General features: G+C 33.3%; 1 protein-coding gene across 2 annotated transcripts in view; it reads right to left on the bottom strand.

Moving 5' to 3' along the window:
- Positions 1-27,469, bottom strand: part of LOC132702933 (RNA-binding protein Musashi homolog Rbp6) — an 838,217-nt gene that overhangs the window by 380,886 nt on the left and 429,862 nt on the right. For both annotated transcript variants that reach the window (XM_060671809.1, XM_060671808.1), the window contains one exon: positions 20,566-20,607. In XM_060671809.1, the coding sequence (XP_060527792.1) occupies positions 20,566-20,607 (42 nt within the window). The remainder of the gene's footprint in view (positions 1-20,565; positions 20,608-27,469) is intronic.

Below are 27,469 nucleotides of genomic sequence, written 5' to 3' on the forward strand. Positions count from 1 at the left end.
TCAAATTTTAGGATCCCATAGACAAAACTCTTCGGTATTCGGGTTCGACTCACACGTTCCAAGCAAAAACCGCAGACAAAATCATAATAATTAAATTTAGACAGGTGACTCATATAAGTCTTTTCTCAAACTTTTGCTTGCCTTTTGCCGGTTATTATAAAGCATCTTTAGTGAGCAGTATGTTTTTTTGAAAATAGATTTTAAATGTTCCTTAAACCGATTCAAGCTCCAGATTCTTTGCAGTAGTTACAAATTTTAGTTTAGTGTCATTAACTTTAATGTTAAGTCGGAGTTCAAAATGTCAACGGTATAAACTAAAAAGAGCAATGACCCGAAAATAGAGCCTTGTGGAACTATAGAGACCAAAGCAAACTGATCGGAATATATATTATTATTGAAACCTGTTTGATAGATATGATCTAATTAAACTACACTTACTTATAGGCAAACTGTGATTAATGGTGTCCAGTGCCTTTGAAAAATTCAAAAGTAGGAATATGCGTGTATGATACTATTTTTTATAAAATAAAACTTTGTCCAATATTTTGCTGGTAGAATACTGAGTATTCGTATATCATTGAGATGGTTAGAATTACTTATTTTTGCCAGTGGTTTTCCTACTGACGTTTTCCATAGATCAGCAAAGTAACTCATTTCCCAGCAGCAATCTATAATATGTGTTACATATTTATCTATTAAGGGACTGCAATATTTTAACATTAGTGGTGAAACTTGGTCGACCCAGGTTGCATTGGATTTCGGCCATCCTAAAGGAGAAGTTTATGTTTTTATTGTATTTATGATTAATATAGTAGTAAACCTGCTGGTCACAGTTTGAAATATTCTGAAAAAATGTAACAAAGTGCTTATTAATTAAATTCGGATCAGAAAGTATTGCCTGTATTGTGATATTTCTTTGGGAACAAAGGTTAAAATTTCTGACCATAGTTTGCAAGGATTATTTTCTGCACATAAGCTATTAAAACAGTTGTTTTTTCTCTGCGAACCTTATTCAAAGTGCCTGCGGCTTGGAGACGGGCTAAGGGGATGTTCAGCAAAAAGACACGTGATGAGATTACTTAAAATCTGGACCTTACTATTCTTATATTATTTCATTCTTTTTTCCTATATTTGATGAATTGCGTAATTATTTGAAACGGAATTATGGTCAAAACAAATTATCACTTGCTTGAACGGAAAAATGTCCTGTTATAATAATAAGATAACTACATTAATGAAACCTGAATGTTTATATTCTAAGGGCGGTCGGTCGGTTGTTACTTCTAAAAGATTTCTTTAACAGTAAAGTAACTGTAACTTCATTTCTAAAACTAAAACTAAAAAAAAACTAAACTGAACTAAACTAGAACTAAGCATTACAAAATAATACAACCAAGAAGGGGTGAAAGATCAGATTTTTAATAATTTTATTTCATTTATTACCAAAACCTAAGTAAAGGCAATTAGGTAAGATTGAAAAACAAACTGTTCCTTTTATTTTAAGTAAGACATGCGCATGAAACTAAAAAATATTTCTTTTTAGTCTAAGGATAGCGTTAATACAAAAAAAGGACTTTTCTTACAATTTATAATGATGACCTCTTGTTTAAATTGTTATTTTAACATTTAAAATAATATTTTGTGATGCTTATTTTCTTATTATCACAAATGTAAATGATAAGAAACCTCCCTGTGCATAATAAACAAGATTAACGTTGTTAGGTTAACAAACAGTTATCCAGATGTCCAGTTTATTATTATAAATAAGCATCACCATTATTATGGGGTGTAGTTCTACCTGGGCTTAAAATAATTACCCATAAATAAGTAAAAAATATAACAGCAGACTCAGTTTGGATTACAGGATACTAAGGTTAGATCAAAAACCAAGTTGCTTCTCAAAAAACAAGCATCCGAAAAATTTAGTGAAAACACTTCTAACATAAAGCACATTTTAATTAGAAAGCAAGCAATTTCTGCAATTTCTGTCCAATTACAGCGTAATTTTTACCACTAACCCCTCGATTTGTGCAATACTTTTTACTTCTTTCAGGCACATATGCATTTGAAAAATATATGTGTTCCGTTTGGAAGACGCCACTGAAAAACAGCAAAACAGCACGCCTACGTCCGGCCTTGAAATATTTTTTGGGAACCGAATGAGATTAAACGATTTAAGGACTGTCCCGTTAAAGCCCTTTACGTGATAAAAAGTTCCGTCGGCTTCGCCGTTTACTCGCGCACCCTAGTCCTTTCTCAAGGAAAATAAAATAATAAATTCACAAAGTCTAGAAATATACGGGAAATCCGGGATGATTCAGGTGAACGAAACGTCACCCAGTGCGTAAACCGAAAAAGAGAATTTCAGCCGCCATCCACAAAATCTTTCCTTTTCCGTTCGGAATAAGGCAAACAGCTCAGGGCAAAATCGAAAGGCCGCGTTGCCCCAATTCTATAAGGTTTTTGGGTCCGTTAGGTAGAGGGTATCTCCTTGTACTTTTTTCTATTTACTTTCTTTTTTTTAGAGTTCCATGTAAGTGTAAATAACGCTACAGTATTTTTTCAACTTTTCATATTCGCCGATTTTTTATAAAAATATCAGGAAATGTTTTTGATTTCGAAGTCTTTATCTCGCACCCTCGCACTCCAGACTTTCTCCTAGAAAGTAAGTCTACTGCGCAATGCAGCGTCATTTTTGAAATTTCAAACTTAAAAATCGGGAAAGCATTGAACTAAAAGTTGATCTACAAAACGAAAAAATTGATTAGATAGAAAACTGTCCGTCTCTAAGTTCCATTAGGTCTTAGGAGTAGTTTTTCCCGATTACTGGTTCTTCTTAAAGCCGCAGGAGAGGGTGGCCGGACTTGGACACTTTTACAAGAGATAAACGAAAAGTAATGTCGGTGTCAGGAGTAACAATGTTCATGCTTACGCTAGAAACCGCACACTGGTACCTAGTATGGTTTCAGAGTTATAGGATGTTTTAGGAAAGAGTACATTATGGAAGATTTTGTATTTCTATGAAAACATTTCCAAAGCAAATTTCTACCTTTTTGATATGTTTAAAACAAATCGTTAAGTAGTTAATCTGAAAATGGTTATTTAGATCGGATAATATATTTATAAATCATTGAGAAGTAATTTCCAAATATATGGCATACTTGATATTTTGCTCGAGCGAACAAATAGGCTTGGGATGGAGCGGCCATCATACCGATAGTTTTGCTTAATTGTCCAATAAATTCGATTTTATAGTTTGCTGAAAGAAACCCTGAAAAATACAGAGACAGAATACACAGCGAAAATCAGAGTTTTCTCACGAATTTGCCTTCTGATTTACGTGGCACTATTCAAAGCCTTGTTCAAAGATCTATTTTTCTATTGTTTCCAAGAAAACTGAAGCAAAATCAAGTATACTATATTCTTTTTGGAAAGGAAAATTTAAGTTCTTTTTAATGATCCGAAAATATTCAGTGTGTCCTCTATGAAAAATCGAGTTATATTTAAGTCATTAAATTCTGCGTAAAAAATCTCTGTAGATGTGTTCATAGAAACACAAAATTTTCCATAACAAAAAAGTTACAGTGATGTGCGGTTTCTACCATTAAGTTAGCAAGGGAAACTTCCTTTAAAAGTGTGCAATTTTAGCGACCCAGACCGTTTTGTCAATCCTGGTTCAAAGTCACGAACATCTACCAGTTGATGAAAAACCAAACAAAATTAACCAGGCATGCTACGCAATTTCGGGGTAAGCCAAAAGGATTTAGAAAAAGAACCTGAAACAACATAATGAAACTGCCTATGCAAAATGAAAAATGAGAAGTATCAGTAGTGGTGAAATGATGTGTTTAAGTGCACAGGCGCCAATGGTATTGATTATAAAAACTCTGGCACATACAGAATCTTGAAAAAAAATGTGCAATTTCTTTTTAACAAGACCAAGTACCTAATTAGAATCTGGTAAAATGTGCCGCTGTGTTGAGTAATTTGGCGGTAAGTAAATGCAATTTAGAGGACTACATTTTTTTTTTGCGTTAATGAATTAATGAATTTTCCAACTGGTTATAATAATCAATGGAGAAATCAACAATATATTTTTTTTCATTTATAATTTAATCAACGATGTGGAAGATCTAAAAAAGAAAATGTGAACTCCAAATGTTTTTATATAGAAAATCCTATTTTGCGGCAAACCTTCATTTTAAAGCAAGAAAATTCTGTTATTCAGGTAATTTGGAAACGGAGATTTAGTGGCAACCCTGTTGGAGTTGACATTATAAAATTTTTAAAAACATTAATCGATTTTATACTTAGATGAAATTTATAAAAGCACTCTTCGCGTTTAGAATGTCATCCTAAGAGGTGAGATGCACTTAGAGGGGGAAGTTAATAAAATCCCGAAAAGCGCAAATCCATTAAAACAGTATCATTTCGTTAATAAGGGGACTGCTTCAATAAGGGCGCGGCCGCCAACGAAGGTGCTAATGTAGTCCGTCCCCGGAGGCGAGAGGCACCAGTTTGGATTGATTGTTTGTTCGGCAAACAAATGTTCCATCATCAGCGTCGAAGTTGCTGCTGCCGTCGCGCTACGAGAGCCCGGCTTAATACGAGCTCACAAACTTCTTAAACCTCTCTATTATCGACTAAACTTTCCATATTATGCCCCCGCATTAAGTAAATAGCAACATGGGCGGCCCCGTCTTTTAAGAACTTTTAGTTTAGTTTTTAGTTTCGCTTCAAGATGGGTACGAGTTGTTGATATTAATGACGTTGCCCGTGGAACTTCTCAATTATTGTTTTACTTTGACGACAGAGTGATTGAATCATCAAACCCCTACAGACAGGTTCTCGTGACGAAAATATAAAAACATCGTATCATCAAATTTAAAAAACGTGGATCAAATGAACAAATATTTCATACAAATAATGGGAGATAATGTTGTAGTGCTTGATTGCACTAAAGCATATACCTATTTTAAGAAATATTGGTTTTGATGAGGCTGTCTTCTCACTAGTATTGTCATTTTTGACCGACAGGTATCAGAGGGTCGCTTGCGCTACTCTTCAGATATAGTTAATTTTAGTTTCCTCAAGGAAGTATTCTCGGCCCCCTCCTTTATAGTATATATACGTCCAACCTCGTAAATTGTCTTCAGTAATGTAAGTATCATGTATACGCCGACAATACACACGTTCACACGTCCTTTTCTCCGCCGCAGCTTAATACTGTTAACGACCTTCTAAACTCTGACTTGGACAATCTCTTAAAAACTTGTGATAGACACTGTCTCCAAATTGACCCATCCAAATCTGTAGGCCCTTTATTCTGTAATGGTAACATTCGAGAAGAGTTTAACGGAACGTATAAAACTCAGATTGGGGAATAGTACCTACAATCTCATTTAAAAATTCATGCAAAAACTTGTTATTGATGTGAAATTAAAATTTAAAGAACACAACTTTATGTATAAAGAGAACATTTTCAGTGTTAAAGTTATTCTTGTTATTCTGTGTGAAACTTTAATATTTTTATTTTGCTGATACAAACTACAAATCATTTCACAATTCTGTTGACATTAAAAGGACTCAAAAAGTCCAAAATTATTATACAAGGTTAAATTCGGCAAAGGCAAAGAGTTTCCTATAAGCTTGAAGAGTTGGAATGGGTTTCGATAGTTGATCGACGTGCTTTGCATTCGGTATGCCTGTATTACAAAATAATAAAGTCAAAATGTCCTCCCTATCTTCATGAAAAACTAACATATCGTACGCATATTCAAAACATAAATATTCGTAGATAACATTTGTTAACTATACCTGTTCATAAAAATAATTTTCCAACAAATGCTTCTCCTATCAGATTGCGTTTATGATTAATAAATATATCTATTGCCTCATTCAAAATACATGAACTGCAAATTTTTTACAAGTTGATGGTTATCGCGGCATTTTAACGATGGTTTAACGAAGCATTTTGCTTAAATAAAGAAACATCTTTTCCTGTAGCCCTGTCTTTTTTCTTTCTTCTTCCCTTTCTTTCTCTTTGTCATCCTGTCATTCTCCTATACCGTTTTCTACATAAGGTAAATTATTGTATTTAAGGCGAATATGAAATGTTGTAATATGTATTATTTGGGAAGGAAGCAGCGTCAAGGCCCATTATTCCTTTGTATAACTTGACACGTACATACTATAATTTGGAATAATAAACATTCTTATTATTATCGACTGAATATTGTTCTTACTCTATTAGGGTTTAAGTGAATCCGACCTCTCAAACAGTACGAGAGTGGGCTCATTGCAAGACTGACGGCTCACAAAACTAACAAAGGTTTCGATGTCTATGGGGACGTCGAAAGATGCATATAAAAAGCAATCTTCCAATAACCTATGAAACGAATCCATGTGAGGTAGTCGAAAACTCTATGGACCAGACAATCTAGCAAAAAATCGAATAGAATTTTTACCAGTACAACCGCAAGTTGGAGGAGCTATATGACTCAATATAGGAAGTTATTTCGTAAGAGTGCAATCACTACTTTACACTCAAGAGTTTGTTTATGCTGCCGCTGAGTTTTGTACGCCAGTGTGGCTTAACAGTTCTCATGTCAATAGAATTGATATACAACGTTGTGTATTATGGATGCATTTTACAATTCAAAAAGTGAACTGAAATTATTATTCAATAAAATTTAAGTTCTACACTGATCATTTATGAATGAAAATGAACTAATAGAAGCCAGCGAATTCGGACCAGCGGCGGTGAGTAATATAGCCCGATCGAGAAAATTGGCAATTTCTATTTCAAACTCCAAGATCACATGACTTAAAACTTAAATCGAGTAGTAGTCAGCAGAAATGCGGTTATTTAAAGGTGCCGCATTCAAATTACCACTTGCTTTTCGAGCAGTCAGTACCAACCCTGAAGGATCTGACTTGTCTCTGACTCTCGACAACTTGACTCGATAGTTGGCTAGAACTTGTTTGACTTCTAGCTAAGAAGACAAAGTTCGGATGGTATTATCTACTGAATTATAATTATGTTTCAATTTTCTTTTATAAATTAATAATGGTTAAAAATGCTCATCTCGTTATAGAGTTGTGGGTTCCAAAAAGTGCAAATCATCATTTTTACTGTAGGAAATTAAACGTTCCCCAGTTTTTTTTTTTTTCATACTAAACATTAAAACAAATTATACTGGAAAATTACTTTTTTATTTTTCGAAATCGAACTTAAAAGCGACGTGTTTAAAAAAAGAGTGTATTTAACCAATCTGATTTTAATTAAACGCCGAGGTTTTAAACAACCATCTAAAAAGCGATCGATAAACCAAACGACAACAGTTTTCAAACGAAATTACACCCCGACTGAATAAAATATCAGTTGCATTCAATCTCCGAGTAAATTCTGATATGTATTCCGGTAAAGCTGCCAAAAACAAACCGCCGCCGTTTTAGTAGAAAAATCTCGAAGGTGAACCACTTCCCGAATGACATTTAAAGTGTTAAATTCGTTTTGCGCGAATCTCCTCGTCTGCTCCTGCCACTTAGAGATCCATTTTACGCTTACTCATATATACATCGCTGGCAGTTTTGTTCTTCCGTTAGATGTTACGCGATTCACACGGGAGAGAACGTGATTTTGGACCCCAAACTTTCCAACGCTGCTTGCTCAATATTTGATGAGACAGCTGACGTGGGTGGAATCGTTTTGAAACGGCAGGCAATGGCTTCCAACAACTGTATCAAAGCTCTGACAATATTTGGAAGATCAGTTAAAGAGTAAATAAACTATAAACATCTAGCTGTACGAAGAGCATTTTTTTACGTACATATATAAAGTGTGTTTGGAACATCGATAAAAACTTTTAAATGCATGAACTGTAAACATGGTTTTATGAATATTTTAATAAAATGGAGGGTCTGATACTGACAACTATTATTTTTTTTACTTGCCATTATACTTTACATTTTCTACACGAGCGGAGCGAGATTTTAATAAACGAGTGAGTTAAAAAGTTTACCGAACGTGTTGCATACTATACTTTTTCTACGCCGGTTAGTTTTTGGGTACATTTTCGCAAAACACGATTACAATCACTGACATCACCGTCAGAATTGACAAACGTCAAAATTCAAAGCGGGGGAAATATCTCCGAAAACATCCGATTGCTCTCAAATCCGTGCGGTAAAATCCCGGAAATGTCCGAAGTGGCTCGAATTCATGGGAAACGAAACTGACGTGGTAAAGTGACGCTTCCCGCATGCTAGATCGGTGGGTAATGAGGTATTTTACAGACGGGAGTAGAAAAAATATTTGTTGGTACATTTTTAATGAGGACAAAAAAATAACAGCTCTTTGTTCTTTATTTAACCAAACTAAACGTTAACTTAATTTTCTTCCTTTCCATTCCATGTATAACCCGAAGTCCAAAGGTTTTTAATAATTATCCATCTGAGAGGGACATCATATTATTTTAAAGGCCTTATTCAAATATTGTATAATCTCAAGTAACGTTAAAACTCATGTTTAAATGAAATACTATGATACACGTAACTGATTGCAAATAAAAGTTACATTTCTTATTATTATTAATTATTATTTCAAGTGCTGTATTTATGAATGAGACTATCGTATTCGTAGATGAATGTCCCTAATTTGCAATTATAAATTATACTTATTCTGTTCGAAAATAATAAATAATAAAATAATTGTTACAAAATTTTATTCTAGTGAAACTTTTTCTATTTTCTTTGGCAAAATAAAAACATACATTGAGATAGTTAATAATCATCGGTTAACATTGAAGCTCAAGGTTTCTTAAAAAATTTGTCATAAAATTTAAAATTTTAAAGTCGCTCCAAAATTTACGATTTTTCCAAAAAACATCAAAAAACGCCATTTACATCGACAGATTGATATGGTTGGTGCGCAAAAAGTAATCAAATTCGTGGAACCTGAAGTTCACGTTGCTCATCGGAGTAAATCTAATTTACCAATAAATAGTGAGCTATCTAACGAACCGAATAAATTCGGCTGAGACCGCACAGATCATAGTTATTTTTCAATTATACATAAGCAGTAATTAAAACAAGCTCACAATTTAAGTGAAATATTGTATTTCTATATTTGGTAAAACTTTCCTTTAAATATCGAAGCCCGAAATTGTGTTTGTCTCGGTGCATTTTTCCCGTCACTGATTTTCTCTGATTAATTCGCGAACGTTTCCGGATTTTCTAAAACTGGAAATATAAAAGAGAAAAACAAACAACAATACTAAAGCAAACCAATCAGGGACCCGTATAAACACGCAGCCGGAGCGACCGAAAAAAGAAGGAAAAAAGAAACAACAAAAAAACACCTTTTTTTTTCCTCATCTCAAAGAAACAGGGTCAGTCCGTTTGTATGTTTAGACCCCGGTCTCGGCACACAAACACAAATTACTTTAATATATGGGTGGGATAGCAGTCCCGGAGTTTTTCGCCGTATATTTTGCATGCCGGTATTGCGACGACCCAAGATCCGAACGGGGGTTGAACCTCCCAGATAAGTGAATCAACGGAATAGCCCTATTCATCTTTTTAAATACGCGCCACCCGTTTTATCCCGGAACGTATATTTATGTTGGACACGCGAGGCCGCAGCCTTTAAACTAAAACCGGAGGAAACGAAACTACGTATGAGGAGTATGCATATATGCAGATACGGAACAACAAACGCCGGTACTTTCGTGCATTCGGAAGATTTGTTTCGGTCGAATAAAGATCTTTTGTTCGAATACGACCGGGAATCGCTTGAATCACCACGGTGAATTAGTTTCAGGTTAGATACTGCCGACATTAACGAATAACGAAAGGGATCACTAAATAGTTGCAGGATTCAATACCTCAACGTCAATCGCTAGTCCGATAAATCAGTAGTTGAAGTAAGTTTAAATCAACGCAAAGGGATACCACACAAGTAATTTGGAAAATGCACTGAACATTAACAAGACAAGAAGAGCCACTCTCTTTTTCTTTCCCCGGTGTTTATTGGCTTTTCCTGGCACTCAGTGACGTCACAATCCAAAGCTCGATAATGACCAGGTAGTTCACAAATGGATACATCCATTGTGCAGATGGCTATGTCGAAAACTTGTACGACCGAAAACCTATTCTCCCATTTCCTTAACATTGAATTTCTAATCACACAACATGCTGTTCTTCAAAATAAAAAGATTTAACAGAAATACACTAATATATTAAATTTAAGGGGAGCATATTGGAAGGTACTTAGATATGCCAGTAGTTTCGAGCTAACTAAATAGAGTACAGTAAAAAGTAAAAAAAATCGCTTTAAATTAAATCAACAGTCAATGGAATAATGCTGTAACGGAGTAACATATATATCTGCGCTGTGGGTATTACTTTGATTAAATTAAATTAATCAAAACCTTTTTGTCTTATTATCAAAGTTTTTGTTATCATTTTTATGCTTTACCCTACTCAAAACAACCATTTTCCAAAATTTCTCATTTACAGCTTCTAATGCATTTAGAACAATTTTTCAAAGTTTGACTATTTCATTGAAATAAAATGTGATAAATGCGCTTTTTAACTATCTATCTCTCGAATAAAGAAATTTAAATTATGTTCCCCACGCTCATTTCGATAACCCGGAACACACTTATAAGGTTTCGTGATGCATATTTGCTTTGTCGGTGAAGTTGTCTAAAATCTTGCTGTTTCTCCACCTCTTTTCAATTTTTTTATAGCCCTTTGGTTCACAGAAATTGTCAAAACTTATCTATTTGTAGTCGGAATTGTTGGAAACCTATTTATTTATTTAATAAAATCAACAAAAACAGATTTTTCACATAACCTATAAATAGGTATATAAAATCCGACATCCATTTTTTCAAAACTTTATCACTGCATTTTTAGTAACCGTTACGTTGCTGCGACCTTGGTTAGGGTCCTTAAAGTTGTGGTTACTAGTTACCGGAAAGTAATGACTAGGTTTCTTTTACCACTTTACTTGACCCAAATGGAGAACATTTTGAAGGTAATAATTATGAAATGGCGAGTACACAGCAACTTAAACTGCTGGTTAATCGTATCCAATTGTTTCTTTATCTGGTGAGTTAAAATAATTATATAATTATGAATATTACAAATATTAAAGACATTAAATATATTAAGCGTTCCATCACAAAGTACACTTCACCACAACCGTCCAATAGCAATGTGGCGGCAAGCAATCCCACACTTGCCACTGTTGTTCTTCCTTACCTTCAAAACAACACGGACCACATATCAAAAGTTCTAAAGAAATATAAAAAAATTAAAAAATATATTTAAAAAAAAAAGCATGAGTTTAGTTTTGTCAGTTTTTTTTAGAACAAATTTTGGAGAAATTGTTAAAGTATCGAAAGAATGGAATATTTTATTTATTGAGGTGTATCAATTTATTAGAAAAGACGGCGTATTTTCAGTAATTACTACTTTAACTGGTAGTAACGTCTAGTTCACTTTTTCACTTTAAGGTAATTCCTAGTGTCAGGTCGACAGATAGTTCTACATATTTAAAACTCTATTGTCGCAGTTACCACGAAACGATTTTAAGATTCCAAAAGAGACTTTCAAGCTCCGCACGCTACTACTATGTTCCGCATAAGACTGAGTTTTTAATATAAAAGTACAAAAAATAATGAGAGCAGATGTCGGTTAAATGCAGATTCGAATAATGAAAAATTAAAAGAATATGGTTTGAAACAACCCAGTTTAATCCACCGAACTTTGGATAGGTCCCACAAACTCACTAAATGACCGCTTATTAAAATAATTATATATTAATCGACCCAAAATGAAACAGATATGGCGGATTAATACCGAATTCCATAATTATGCGTGGGGATTTTCGACCAAAAGACCCTATAAGGCATTATTGGGGGTATAAGCCTTTATCATGCTCAGTAAATTTATATTAATGATAATCCACACTTTGGAAGTTAATGCTCTTTGTATATAAGAATGGCCCCGGAATTAGAGGAACCGGATTTCTGCGTGTAAGTTATTTGGATAAGGTTAATTTTGGTTATCTATGTTTAGTCCTCTTAGTCCTCCTTTAGTTATTAATTTGAGGATTGGACGTTTAAGCTCTTTAAATGTGACTGTTGTAGTAAAGTATTGAAATAATATTGGAGGGTGAAATAAAAAATGTAGGATTTTCGTCAAATCGGCAAATATTTTTACAACAATAATAATTGTAACCAGAAAACTATGTGATGTATATATATATATATATATATATATATATATATATATATATATATATATATATATATATATATATATATATATATATATATATATACAAAACGGTAGTCGTGACCGGCTAGTTGAACAACAAATTTTAGTTAATTGGGGTATCGGTCCTTTGAGCTTTTATTGATTGGAAAAACCCCATTCCTGTAAAATACACAAAACGGTAGAGGACCGATACCCCAATTAACTAAAATTTGTTATATATATATATATATATATATATATATATATATATATATATATATATATATATATATATTTAAATTTTGTAAATAAATATTACATTGAGAAAATTGTGAAAAATGAAATTTAAAAAGGGATAAATATGGAATTTAATATTTCCATAGTATTTTTGTTATATATTAACATATATTAATCTAAAATGTTTTGGAAAAAAAAAAACAAATGACTTTTTTGACGACGGTTTGCATGCTATTCGCATCTATTTAAAAAAATTCTGTACATCTCTTTCTGTTCGCTTAATACTCACGGTATTTACACTTGACTTTTAAATATTTTTATGTTTTCCAGAAATAAGAAACAATACGCATCAAGATGGATAAGATACAAAACAATGTTTCCAATTCAATTAATAGTTTTTCAATTTTTTACATTGAAAAAATGATACTGCAGCTCGGCAAACTCATGCGAACTCCACGTCGTCGTTTGTTTAACGAATTTAATTTTCCGCGCTCTATGGGAAAATAAGGCGGAAGCATCTAAGCCGCCATATTCGTTCGTTTGTCTAATTTTTGACATACATTTTTTTTGACAAAAACCGTCACACGTATTTCGAAATAATCTGGTATGCAGCAAAATTAGGAGCTTGGATCGACAAAAATGAGTAATAAAAGAGCAAAGAGCGCAGATGACGATGGCAGAAACACCGCCGTGCAGGTAAAAAGGGTCAAGAGCAGTGGCGGCCAAAGACCAGGAAGGATCACGAAAAGTCCGTTTTTGAATTTCATGCGAGATTTGCGCAAATCGACCCAAAATATGGATCCTATACAGCTTACCATTAAAGGCGGTCAGATGTGGAGGTCGATGACGCCCGAACAAAAGGAAAAATATTACGCCATGGCCAAGACAGCGAAAAGAGGACCCAGGAGCAGAAGATCAAGCAGAAAATCTAGGAGAAGCAGGAAAAGGAGGACACGAAGTAATAGCCGCGCGAGGTCCACGTCATCAGAAAGTAATACTGACAGCGTTTTAGAGGAGCGACGCAGGAAACGATCTCAAGTCAGGCGCAAGAAATAGAACACATCGATAATTTGAAAATGTAATCCTATTTTGAAATAGGGAATAAAATCGTTTTTTTTTTAATAATCACTGTCTAATAACGTAGTGATATTCAAATCAGAAATCTCCACTTTGTAAATAAAATGTGAATTCAACAGATTTCGTTATTAAATAGATTTTAAGTTATTATCGAAAATCAGCAAAATTCAAGTTTTTTTCTAAATTAATTCATAAAGACATGCCTAGTTTGAAATGAATGAATGAATATGCGAAGCGCCCATTTTTTAAATGAAATATTCCAACAGTTTTAGTGTTTGTTTTCAAATTTTAATCGATTACAATATATTATATATAATGTAATATACTTCCCAACTAAGACAGTAGCAAACTAAAAATATTTTGGCTTATAATTTATAATTTTTATAGCCTATTCTTATCGTGTGGTGCTTAACAGGGGACATCTTTTTAATAATTACGCATTTTAATAAATAGGTATCACTTCCAATTAAAAGAGAGGTATTGGATGAAGGGACAGTCAGACCATATAAGCTGGATCGGCTACGGTGGCAATCGAGCACAAGTGGTTAGCCAAGTCAGCACCAACCGCAGTTTTACAGCAGAGCAGAGCAGCATTTTCATGATTGTCGCGTTATTTTCCAAAAATAGCCATTTGCCAGTTAGGATGGGTCCGGAAACTTCGTTTTAAGAGAATATTTTACGTGTCAAATAAAAATCACGTTTTAGTTTAATGTATCAGCATAGCAACAAGGATCACTATTTATATGAACTGAGTTGCGAAGATGAACCATAAACGACGCTTTAAAAAAAAAATGAAAAGAGAATCTGTTCTATATTGTCTATTGTCTATCTATATTGCAACACATCCTTCCCTTCCCTATGTTTAAAAAACAAATCTTTTTGCATACATTTTGATAGAACTGCACGTGGCGAATTAAAGAGGAATTAATAAAAAATTAAAAACAAATTAAAAAATTAAAAACCAATTAAAAGGCAAAGCATTATGAAAATTGGTGTCGGACAAGGTATTATTATGATTAATTAATTATCTTTTTAATAATTTATTTAAATATGACCTTATTTCAATTACCAATAAATGTATCATAATATAAGGTCATATTTAAATTAATTACTTAATGACCAATAGAACTTATTAGGTACATTTTTTTACCTTAAATTGACCGAAGAATACAAAAATGACAATTATTTAAATGTCATTCAGTGATAAAACTTCCATCCACTTTATTTGACTGTGTAAACTAAACTAATTTCGAAGGCTACAATGTTTATTAGTTTCAACTGTCATTCGTGATCGAGTTGGGAGCAGTCAAACTGAAACTTGTCGTTGCTCTCTTAAGGCCTCTGTTATTTAAAGGTTATATCGCTTACATCCCAGAATATCCAGATGGCCAAAATTTATATCAATACTAAATACAATACAGAACTTGACTGTCAATTAAGGTGGTCCAATCAAATAGACTATGTTTCAAAAAAACTCAATAGTTTATATTTTGCTATATTATCATTGGAATCTTGAAATAATGAAATGAAATAATTCGATTAATATAAAACTTAAAAACCTTTAGCTAAAAAAATTCGAGCATTCAACAGGTATTTATTTACGTAAACCAATAATTTATATACATAAAAAAAAAACTTTCAGACAACATCTAACATTTATTAATACTTGACAAGGAACAAAAATAAATTCCGGGCAAAGATACTATAATATTCCTGCCGGACTCTAAAGATGCAAACCAAAAGAAATTAAAAAATCTAAATAAATAAGAACTAAAAGTTCAGACTTTCACGAAATCATATATTTTTACATGACAATTGTTTCGACAACACCGTGTCTTTATCACATTTGATAACGACACGATGTTGTCGAAACAATTGCCATGTAAAAATATATAATTTATTAAAAATCTGAACCTCAGTACAATTTTTAAAAAAATATCTTTACCGACAAAAAAAGTCTTTTTATAACCTTTATTAGAAAATCGTGTGAACAATAGTTCCATTTCACGTAACAAATTTTTATTTGTTTGATTTATAAAATATTTTAATGATTATAATTTTAAAAAATATTTGGGCGTATTGCTATTTTTTCTAATGACATTTCCCGTTCTAATATTGGAATATAATAATAGGAATAATAATGGTTGGACTGATAAGTTAGATCCTGTCTAGTATGTCTTGGTTTTAGGGTGTGTTGATTGATCCGCTACTTTTACAAGGAAACCTAAAAACGGCAGCCAGGATCAGTAACTAAGTTATCATTCCGACTATTCTTAATAGTTACACGTTACGTAAACGAGAAATGACAAGGTTCAGTGAACAAGCATCTTGATGCTGAGTCTGTAAAACAGACGCAGTAGTGCTGGGGCTTGGACAAAACCTGACCCGCAATATCGAATCAAGGGAGGACATTTAACGAGTACCTTGTGAATAACAAGCGCCCTGTAAATGTAAGACTCGAAGAATAAAAAATACCAAGGAAAACATTGAACTATTGGCCAAATTAGCATGTTTAGTTGAAGCATCAAGTTTAGTCCGTCTTCCATATATTCCAATATTCCGTGGAGTATACCGTTACTAACCCTGTATAACTCGGGAAAGTCCCGAAAAAATACGCGCTATTATCTTTTTTCCACTTTGGATGTTGGACGAACAAATTTTGACGAGGAAGCTTCGCATCGCAACATCTTAGGTACACGGCAAGTTTAACCGTAAAGCGTATGTATTTATGTATTAAAAAAGTTTTAATAAAACTGTAAGCGACAACGGCGAACAACGTAACTCGAGTGCCTTATATATCGCTTATTGTGTTAGTGTTTGTTTTAAAAATCCCGAAAAAGTTGGCCGACGACGCACGCCTTGCCTCTTTTCCCCCGGAATATAACTTTTGAATAATTTCTACATTGAAATTTAAAAATCCTCCATAGTTTAGCTTGCGCATGGAAATTTTTCGAGGGAAATTGTTGTGCCTGGTCCCCCGTTACCCTGTTTTACGCCTTTGTTGCGTCGAGAAAAAAGGAAGTCGCGCTTGCGAAGCGTTTTGTTTTGAGCTGAGACGGGCGACGAAAATAAAACCCACCTAGAGTTATTCGTTGTGTATGAATATAAACTGCTCAATTTAATATACCGCTTGTATGAGGAGATATCGATTTTGTTTTCTATATGTTTGGGGTCGATTGTAACTTCTTTTCTCCGAATTACCACAAAAAAGCAGCAAAAAAGCTATATGCTGATAATGCTCAGCTAAAGTACTTTTAAAATCAATCAATCAATCTTTTGTTTAATTTCTCTGATTTTCTCTCAAACAAAATGAATTCAGAATTTTTGTGATTGTATATTATACGATTTCAAAATTAATTAAACTTTTAGAAACGATTGCGATATAGTCAACGCTTAAAGTTAGCTTGTTCGACAATTTTACTAAAAGGTTCGTCTCTTAATTCTATCTCACTCTATGGGTTCAAAACTAGATCTCAATTTTGATTAAATTTGTTCAAATTCTCACTTAAAATCACATCATTTTCCTAGCAGACTTCGATAAACTCTTGCTTGGTCTTATTAAGGGAAAAATTGAGGAGTTGATTTGCTGCATATATTTCTTTCACCAATTTTGCGGGACAGCGTTTTCCACACACACTTTACTCATTTTCCCGGAATATTTAACGAGGCATATTTTAAGAAAATACTGCCGCGAAAATGTCGCATCAAAAACTTATTGACTCACTGGCCATGTTGGTTGTTAAATGGAGCGGTTTAAATCTTGGGTATTGGCATGTTCAATGGATTTTCTCAAAACTTTTTTCAAGATTTGTGAAAAAGTGCTGAGATTTTCCCTTGCGGTTACAAAAACACCATTTCTTAATCATTTTAAAGGAGCATAGGTTATACATGCTTTTATTACGGAATTATATGAAAATCTCCATAGACTAGTTCCAGGAATAATTGCCCAGCGAGTGAGACGATCATTTTCAATACGTTCAAAAATGTTAAACCCTCTCGCTGTTATTTCAGTGGTCTGTTATATACATTTCGCAGATGTGATTCTTAATTTCATTCACATATAAAACATATGTATATAATTCAGCAAAAACAGCAAAAGAAAAGCAGACCAATTAGTGTAATTGCAATTTTAGAAAGATTCGGGGAATTTCTAGAACAAAGAAATAGCGACTGTGAAAGCCATTAGAAAATATTATTGACAAACGGCTTTGTTTTCGGAAAATACTGGAAAACCGAAGGGAGAATGCAAATACGATATAAGAATTATAAAGATGGAGAAAAGATATCGAGCATTACCCTTGTCCTATTAAAAATGCTTTTAAGAAAATAACATAATAGTTAACACTCTTCGGCAACATTTAATGCCTTTATCGGTTAGCGGCAGCCAGTCATCCTCTTACTTCGTGAAATGGACTATACAAACCGCGTACAAAAGGGTATTTATTCGGTGACGGGCAAGACGTAGAACGAACGGCCTCGTTTAAATTAAATACACAATCCGTGAAGTTCCCTTGTTCGTTTTCTAAGGAGTTCATTTCATAATTATTTCCCTTACTGCGCGGTAGTTATCTGCTGAAGTGTAATTTACCTAAATGTATTTTGCATTGCATCACTCGTCCGTTTTTATTACGCCGGAACGTTTCGTATTTCGACGGAAAACGCCACTTTAATTACTAGCAGCTTAAGCTTTTTTGGTGCGCGTGGAATAACAGACGTTGTATTTGATGATGAATTTCTTGCGCTTAACAAATAGCAAGAAGTTTCAGAGTGACGTGGAGAAAATCTGATTTACGGGCGCAGAAATTTAGTGAATGTCTAAAAGAACATTCGTGCAAGCGAAAATGTGGAAAATAACAATCGAAAATGAAGAAATAACATGAAATTTTGACTTCACCGGCAGGCTTGTTGCCCCAACTTTAGCACTGAAGAAACGTAAGGCATAAAAGACCCATCGATTGATCACCCTTCAATGATCATAATACAGATTATTACCAGTTCTATGATAAATTTTGCCACTCCTTTGTTGTAACCATTCGAATTATTTATTTAATTGACACTTCATAACCTGTGAAAAAGTATAAACTAAAGTATAAATATATTATTTTTATTTTTTTTAATAATAGTAAAAATCTCAAATAACCACATTTGTACTGTAAAAAATTATAAACTTACTGCTTATATTTATCTCTTATTGGCTTAACAATTCGTCCAGCCATTTTTTTAATAACTTCTATTAGTCTTTTAGCCATGCCATCAGTTATCTCCTTAATAAATGTATCGGTTGAAATTTTGGAGAATGTTGATCGCAGTTTTTTACGATCATCTAAGATGTTCTCTAACGGATTTAGATCTGGATTAACTGCTGGCCATTTTAATAACTGCATACTAAAGTCTTGAAACCACCGTTTTGTAGTTACAGCTACATGAATGGGTGCGTAGTCCTGTTGAAAAATTATATTTTTGTCTTCAATCAGAGTAATGAATGGTAGAAGGTAATCATTTAACATTGCTTGATAACTAACAACAGTCTTACGCACATCGATAAATGCGAATTCGGTTTTTAGGAGACACATATACCGGCTCAGACCATAACTGAGCCTCCTCCTTTAATTCTTCGAGACATAATTTTTCTATCAAAACTCAAATGCATCATCTATCGAGACCATCAAGAATACATTTCTTTTGTCATTACTAAATATCACGTGTTTCCAAAAGTCGCCTTTTGTTATATTGGGTTTCCAAGACTGGTTTACTAAGACATTATTGACACTTTGTCACTAAACTTGGATCACAATTTAGATTATATCTACGCACCAGTGCTATTGATGATGTCCCGGTAGCCGATAACTCTTAAATCACGCCTATTTCACGTTATACATATATGTTGGTAAGTTAGTTAGTATATAAAATATTGAAAAAATTATAAAAATTTGTTTGAGCCTATATTTTTTCACAGGTCTGTCGGTATTCAAATAGACACCGACTTAAACACATGGTGCTTAGTGCATAATTTGGTACACTACAAGAAGCACGTTATCATGCTCCAACAAAGACCATTCATCTTACTGGAGTAACCTTCATTGTATCGATGATTAGAATTTTGTAGCTGGTTTCTTCAGCATTAAGCGCAAATTGATTGATGCATTTCGCTTGTTATGTGATCTGATAAAACGTATTTTTCTAGGAACAGCATATGCATATGCAATTAGAACAGCAACGTTTCAGTGTTAACGTTTGACGTAGTATTTTAAACAACAACACATCGCACGTACATGTTATAAATAATGGTTTAAGTGCAGATCAGCATGTATCCAAGAACAGGACCTTTTTCAATTTGTTGATGGCGTACAGCAGAATATGGGGTATCAACACGACGCGGCAACATCACATAGAGAAAGAAGAGTTGTTCCTTGGTTAAATGAAAATGACCAAATAAATGGATAGATCAAGGAGGTCCAATAACATGGTCACATCGATTTTTCGATCTGAATTTCTGGATTTTTATTAATAGTTCAAATCACTACCTATCACCAGTTAGTTGAAAAAACTCCAGGGGAATAAGACATGATCCAAACTTTATCCGTGAAGTAATAATGCTAAACTGACAATTTTGCAAACAACGTGTGATGTTGGTCATTTAGTCACCACAACCATTTTTTAAAATTTGGCATTGGAATAAGTTTTGACATTTTTCGAAGAAAAAAAACAGATATTATTCTGAAAAAAAAACACTTCTAAAATCACCTTTAGATTACCAATTGAATTGCGAATGAACATGCGGTTATACAGTTACTGCGAACTGAAATCACAGAAAAATGTTGATTATGGCTTTAAAAACTGCAACGCCGAGAGGAATTTTTGACATGGTCAAGAGATGCTCTTGGATTTGATTTTTTTTGTCAGCTCCATATCTTTTATATTTAAGCAAGTATACTTTTTCATAATTCATTATTTCCGTTCTGTTTCGAACACGTTTCTTACCTTTGGATGTGCTCTCCTAGGGAACGCTACTTTCGGGTCGATCTGAAAAAAAAACACAAAATAAGTTACGTTTACTGTGACAATAGAATTAAAAAAATTAAGACAAATGCCGTAACGAATTTATCAACGGGTCTATCTGCCTCCGTTTCCAGAGAACCCGTTCGGGAAAAATGTCCCTCGGAAGTTTCGAGGGCGTGAATTTCAAAACGCGTAAAATTTTTATTTCCTTTTAATTTCTTCCTCGGTGCGTAGTCTGTATACAGCTTTGGCGAATGACCCGGGAAAAAAGTTTTATGCCCTTTTAAAAGGAAGGCGGCTTTTGCCTCACGTATAAAAAGCACAAAAGAGGCTTTCGTAAGAGTTTTACTTCTACCTGTTTGTCTTTAAATAGCAAATAAAATGAGCGCTAAAGTCTCCCCCTTTGTACAGTGCAAAATTACTATGAAGTTTTAATTTCGACTGAAATTTAAACAAGCGTTTTTATTTGCTAGAATTATTCTTTACGTATGTGCAAATCGTGGCAATAGCTAGAATTTTATTCGAAATAAAATTTCGGCATTTGATACATTATCCGAACTTAAATTTTAATTTTACTGCTCTTCATAGAGGTACTTGTGGCGCGTTTATATTTTATTTTATTAAAGAATATATATATAGAAAAGTGATAACCTTCTTATTTTAAATAGAATGTATTCAAGATTTTTCTTATATATTTTGAATTTTATGTCAAAAGTGACGTTTGCAAGTCTAAATATCTACATATCGATTTCTTTGAGATTTCATAGACTAATTGTTATATATCTGGGTTTGGTTTCCTTATACAAAGAGGACTACTTTGGTGTTATATTTAAAAAATAAATTATTACAGGATGGCTGAAAGGTAACATTAAAAATTTGTATTAAAAATTGTTAGAAGTAATTTTATTCAAATAAAAACACCTCCCTTTTATAATTTTACGGTATTTAGCGTTTAAAGGGAGGACGACTTCGCATAATAGATACTATACTATAATATAATATAATATTCGGCTTAATATTTTCAAACGTTGCAGATTTCGAAGTATTAGCAATGACATATTTCATTGTAAAGATGCTAAACAAGATTACCATTTTACTCACTTATCTATATTTTTTTATAATTTTATATATCATATGTGGTAAATAAGTCTAAAAATATCTAAGAATGAACATGGACATTTGCTGCAAAATATCCAGATGAACAAAAACCAACAAGAAACATTGTTTAAAACTACGAAGACAAAAATTTCAAAATTTTAATTATATTACAAAACAAAAAAAAAATTATATACATTATTCTAAATGTTGCAAATAGTAAACTGCCATTACAATTTGACGCATTTGACACATGTGTATTCTTGTGTGCGCAGAAGAATTGCGCAATTCAACAAAATTACGTCCCTTAAGAATTAACCAAATTACACCAATTACTTTAAAAAGTTCTTTTTTAAACCAAAAATAAATAATACAACAATAATTGGGGAATATATTTTTTTGTCAATGCTTTTCGGATTACGAAACATACAACAAATAAACATTTTCCACTATACAGAATAACCAAGAAAATATAATTGCTTTAAAAGAGCAACCTTTAATATAAAACTTTTAATTCATTTAATGTTTAACAAATTTTAAAAAATTCTACATAAATTATTACGTAAGCTTTTTATAACTTTTTATGAATTTAGTACGCGGCATTCAAAATTATAAATGAAACATGAAAACAAACTATATTCCTGGATTTGTAGGGATGTTACGTATTTAGTGGTTATATGAACCTGTAATATCTACGTAAATATTAGTATGCTATTGAATTTTGCTAGCATCCGTAGTTGGACATTTTTACGATGTTATTTTAAGGTAATTATTATTTATTTTTTTGTCTGCACCTGATGTTTTTAGCCATCATAAATTTTACGTTTAAAACTAAAAGTTACTGCGAAAGAAAGCGCCATCACGCAAATTATCCCCCTAACGTGTAAAAAAATTCGTATCGGTACGAATCTGAAAGCCGGATTCATAAATAATATAATTTATAAACGATTTCGTGTCGTTGAGGGGGGATAGAAGGGGCGGACCGCAGCCGAAACAGAAAAAGGTAATCAAAAATTAACGACTTGTTTATCTCGCTCGATGATTTATTATTTAGCTGCTATTTCTGGGAATTATTTTTCCTTAATTAAGGAAAAGGATCTCCTTTTTATGGAATATGCAAGCTTTTATTTCTCCGAACTCGAAAGGTGCAATATGGCGTACAGATTTTGGACTAGTAGTAAGTTCCACAATTTCGATTTGCACCATTCTTACTTACTATCCAAAATCAGTCATAGGTAGACATAAAAATATCTTCAAAATTTACTTCCACTTTCCAAGATTTTTTTTGTAGTATTCTGGAAATTTTCCTTAGAACAATGCACCTAATAATGAAGTTATTTCAATTTTGCATCCCAATATCTTTTATTTTGAATACAAGGATTTAATTTATCAATTAAATCAACTATTAGAGAATATCACACAGAACTGCTTAATTGAACAAATTGAATAAATGAAATATCGAATTAAAAAAATGAATCAATGTACAATAATTAGTATATTATAATACATAACAATACATATAACTTAATGCAAGAGTAAGGTTAAGGTTTTATGGATTTTAAGATGTGGCCCTACTACGGTAAAAATTGATGCACCGCAGGTGGCTATGATTTTTTCGTAGAGAGACTGAGTTGCTACGTTGCTGTAATTTTTCTGAAAAAATGTTTAAGCCTGTGCCCTGTGCCGTTGTTTATATTTTTGGTGTCAATATCTAAGTACGGCATTCACAAACCTGTATAATTTGTGCTTTCAATGCTTTGTTCTTTCAAAAAATTATACCACATGTGGCAAATATGAGGACCTAATAGGATCTTAGAAAAACAGTGTTGCCTATATATTTGACATTTAACAAACTGGAAAAGTGACAATTCCCTACATTTTTAGGTACACTTAAATAGCTACGAAGGATGTTTGGGTAATATGTAGAACAAGTATAAGAAATATCCTTTGTCAATTACTGTGTATAGCTTCTTGAACATTTTTCTAATATATCTAACATCTCAAAGTTATTTAAATGGAGGTTAAAGCTATGAGTTTATGAAAACTAACGCTTTGCGCCGATTTACAAAAAAAATAGCTTACATAAAAAAATACATGTAGAAAATGCATCGTATCTACAGGGCTTGAAGAACAAAAACGTCAAATTAATTACAGAATAATACTGACGCTGACGTGGGTGCTGCAATTCTGCACTGCTTTTTCAGACCTTAACTCCTTTGCCTGAAAATTAATTAGGATTTCCACATCTTTTCAAAAAATATTGTCGTAAAAATGCCGCATCCAATCATCGACGATCTGTCAGCGGCCATGTTGTTTGTTGAAAGCCGCACGGTCTTATGGGTCCAACTTTAGAATTTACAATTAGAGCTGCCATTGGTTAAAAACGAAATTTTAAAGATCGCTCACGGGCACGTTGAATGGACCTTCTCAAAAAAAAAATTACATAGTTGCTTCATGAGTTGTTGTATATGTCTAGTAGCTATATGATTTTAACCCATTGTTAAAATGAATGAACTTGATTCTAAAGCAGAATCAGCAAATCTCTAAACATTAATCAAAACTGTTCGACCGGGAAAAAAACAAAGAAACAAAAACATTCTACCCGGCTTGAAAAATATAAAACTGCGGTACAATCGGAGAAGACCCCTGCGTGAAACAACTTTCGATAATTCGGCCCTCAACTTTCGAGCTCGAGCGGATTACTCCGATTCAAATCGTAATTTAATCTAGTTGCCACTGACCGAGTTGACGGGCGAAAACAAAAGAAGGCCGAAACTTCACCGCCTTTCTCTCCTCTACCGCGATTTAATCTGCTCTTTTTTTCGGACGATTTATTTCAATTTGGTAAATTGCTACGCAAGCTCATTAAAAGCAACAGAGTGGCCCACCCCCCTCCTCCTCATGCAGAGAACCCTTCACGGAAGGGTTGCTAACGCAAAAACGATTTTGTGAGCGGGGCAGCACCATCAAAACAGATTTCGAAAATGAACTGCAAGGAATGTTCTTTTGTGAACAAAGTATTTCTGCGATTCTAGATTTCTTGTTCTGGTACAGACCAGTAAGTAATTTTAAGGAAAAAAAATCTGTTTTTTTTTTGGAGAATTTTTTCCAAAAAGTTGAACATTCTAGACTCTATCAAGGAGAGACTGGAAACCAGTAAAGATACGAAGATGGATAAATTAGAAAAGAGTTGCAAAATTGAAAGGTGAAAAACGCGTTTCTAAGAAAACTAAAAAAATGCCATGACTTTTGATTTTTTTTTGGTGTTGTTTACAGAGATATAAAAAAATTAAAGCCACGTCTGTAACATACCTAATTGCGCACCGATCTAGTGTGCGGGAATCGTCGCTTTACCATGTCAGTTTCGTTTCCCACGAATCTGAGCCACTTCGGACATTTCCGGGATTTTACCGCACGGGTTTGGGAGCAATCGGATGTTTTCGGAGATATTTCCCACGCTTTCAATTTTGACGTTTGTCAATTCTGACAGTCATGTCAGTGAATGTATTCGTGTTTTGCGAAAATGTGCTCCGCTCGTGTCTAATAAACTAGTGAGTCAAATGCCGTTTACCGCACTTGTTGCTTAATATACTATTAAGTACGGCTTTTCGTTAATTACGAATACACCGATGTACGACAAAGTATGATTCTATATTGTTTAAATCACAAAAAGGGTATTTATTAAATTTATAATGTTTCAATGTTTCAACCTGCTTTTTCATCTGCTGAGAAGTTGCGATATGCTAAAATATCTTATTTTATAGTAATGCTATTGAAACTGAGCACAAAAATTTATTGAAGAATAACTACAAATCTTCAGCAGTATTGTGCGTTTATGAAACAAGTCTTATTCAGAAATAAACCATGCAATGAAGAAAGAGTAAATAATGTATTGTAAGCTGTAGCTGAAGATAATGAAACATCTTTTAGAAAAATAAAACGTACGACTGGAATCGCAAAATTGGCTGCTCATTTTATTTTGAGAAAACAAAAACTTCACCCGTTCAAATTTAGAATTTGTCAAGCGCTCAGACCTGGTGATGAAGAAGGTCAAAGAACATTTTGCAAATGGTATACTAGGAAGTGTTCAAAAGATGGAAACTTTCCCCATAAGATTATTTGGTCGGACGAAAGTCAGTTTCTGTTAAGCTGTAAAGAAGCCAACAGGATCATTCGCAAAACTTTAGCAAGTTCGACTCAAGAACAAGCTACGGAGGAGAAATCCAGAAATTTTGAAAATAGTATTCCAGTAATCTGTGGATGTTTCTTTGAAAAATTATGGTAACAATTAATGAAATTTTTAACCGGCGAAATGTTTATTATTGGGAAAGAGATACCGAATATCTAGACATCAACATCATTTTGGGTTTAATGTGAGGATTAGGATTTTTTGGAACACATTTAATAGACCCTTCTTTTATAATGGTTCTCTTAACTCAGAACGTTGCAAAAGTTAGAAACTGTTGGTTTCAACAGGACAGATTTCCGGAAAAATGGATGCAGAGAATTCGTGGCCCCTTCGTTCACCGGACCTCACTCCACTGGATTTTTTTATATGGAGATATTGTAAAATTTATGGTTATCTACTCTCTTCTGTAAAATACCTAATTATACACCGATATAGCGCGCGCAAAAGTGTCATTTTAGAGCGCCAGTTTCGCGCCCATCGGATCCGAGCCGCTTCGGAAATGACGGTCATGCGGGTGAATGTAGTATTCGTGCTGTTTTTGCAAAAATGTACCCAAAAACTAACGGTCGTTGAAAAAGTATAGTATGCAACACGTTTAGTAAACTGTTTAAGTTGCGAGCTTATTTGGCACTAGCGGAGCGAGTGCTATTAAACGAGTGCCGTTTGTCGCACTTGTTGCATAATATACTATTACCAGTCAGTTGTTGAGACTGAGGATCAATTGAGGAGCAGACTGATTTTGGAAGCCAGTCAAGATATTACAATTGATATGTTAAGAAATGTCTTAAATTCCACAGTTACAAGGTGTGTTTTCACTTTTTTTTGTAGGGAGTTCTTTTCAAATAATTTGTTTAACACCTATTTAGCTATCACTTCATCCTTTTTTTATTTAGCATGTCGGCGCATATTACACCGAAACATTGAAAATCTAATAAAAAACCCTTTTTTGTGATTTAAGCCATGTAGTGCCATATTGTATTGTACATTTTTGGATTCGTAATAAAAAATACATGTTGTAGTTTGTTCGATTATATGAACTTTTTTTTTTGGTTTTCTCAACACTATGGTATTAATTTTTTTATTTAATTTATTAAATTAACCTTCTTCGCAATTATTATGATTTCGAATATCTCGATGATAGATATCCTTCTCTTGTACACACTGTATTTCTTTTTCTTTTTCAAACATTTCTTCCTGAAATAAAGGTATGCGGTGGAATGACGGCTAAACCTTCTTCTTGGAGAGGAACAAAAAGAATCTTCAAGTGAAACAGTTTCTACTTGCCCCTGTAAAACTTACTTTTTTTTTCTTTTTCACCTATAAAAGCGAAACACCAGGAGAGAAGGTATTGATGATTTGTGTGGGAAGCGTAAATAGTCGTCCAGTATAAATAATGGATGCTATATAAATTATTACGATGTGCCTAATTAGTAGCAGGTATTTAGTTTTAGCTCTTGTATTTAATTGTTATTTCGAACAGAATAATTTTTCTAGTTCAGTTCAAATTTTGAATGAACGTTTTTTTTTGTTTTAAAAAAATAATAATATAATCATGCAAGAAAACATAAAGAGAAACCGTAGTCTTGGTCCTTGGTTCAAAAA

Source organism: Cylas formicarius, unplaced genomic scaffold (genome assembly GCF_029955315.1).
Source record: "Cylas formicarius isolate icCylForm1 unplaced genomic scaffold, icCylForm1.1 PGA_scaffold_6__28_contigs__length_40554024, whole genome shotgun sequence".
Classification (NCBI taxonomy): domain Eukaryota; kingdom Metazoa; phylum Arthropoda; class Insecta; order Coleoptera; family Brentidae; genus Cylas; species Cylas formicarius.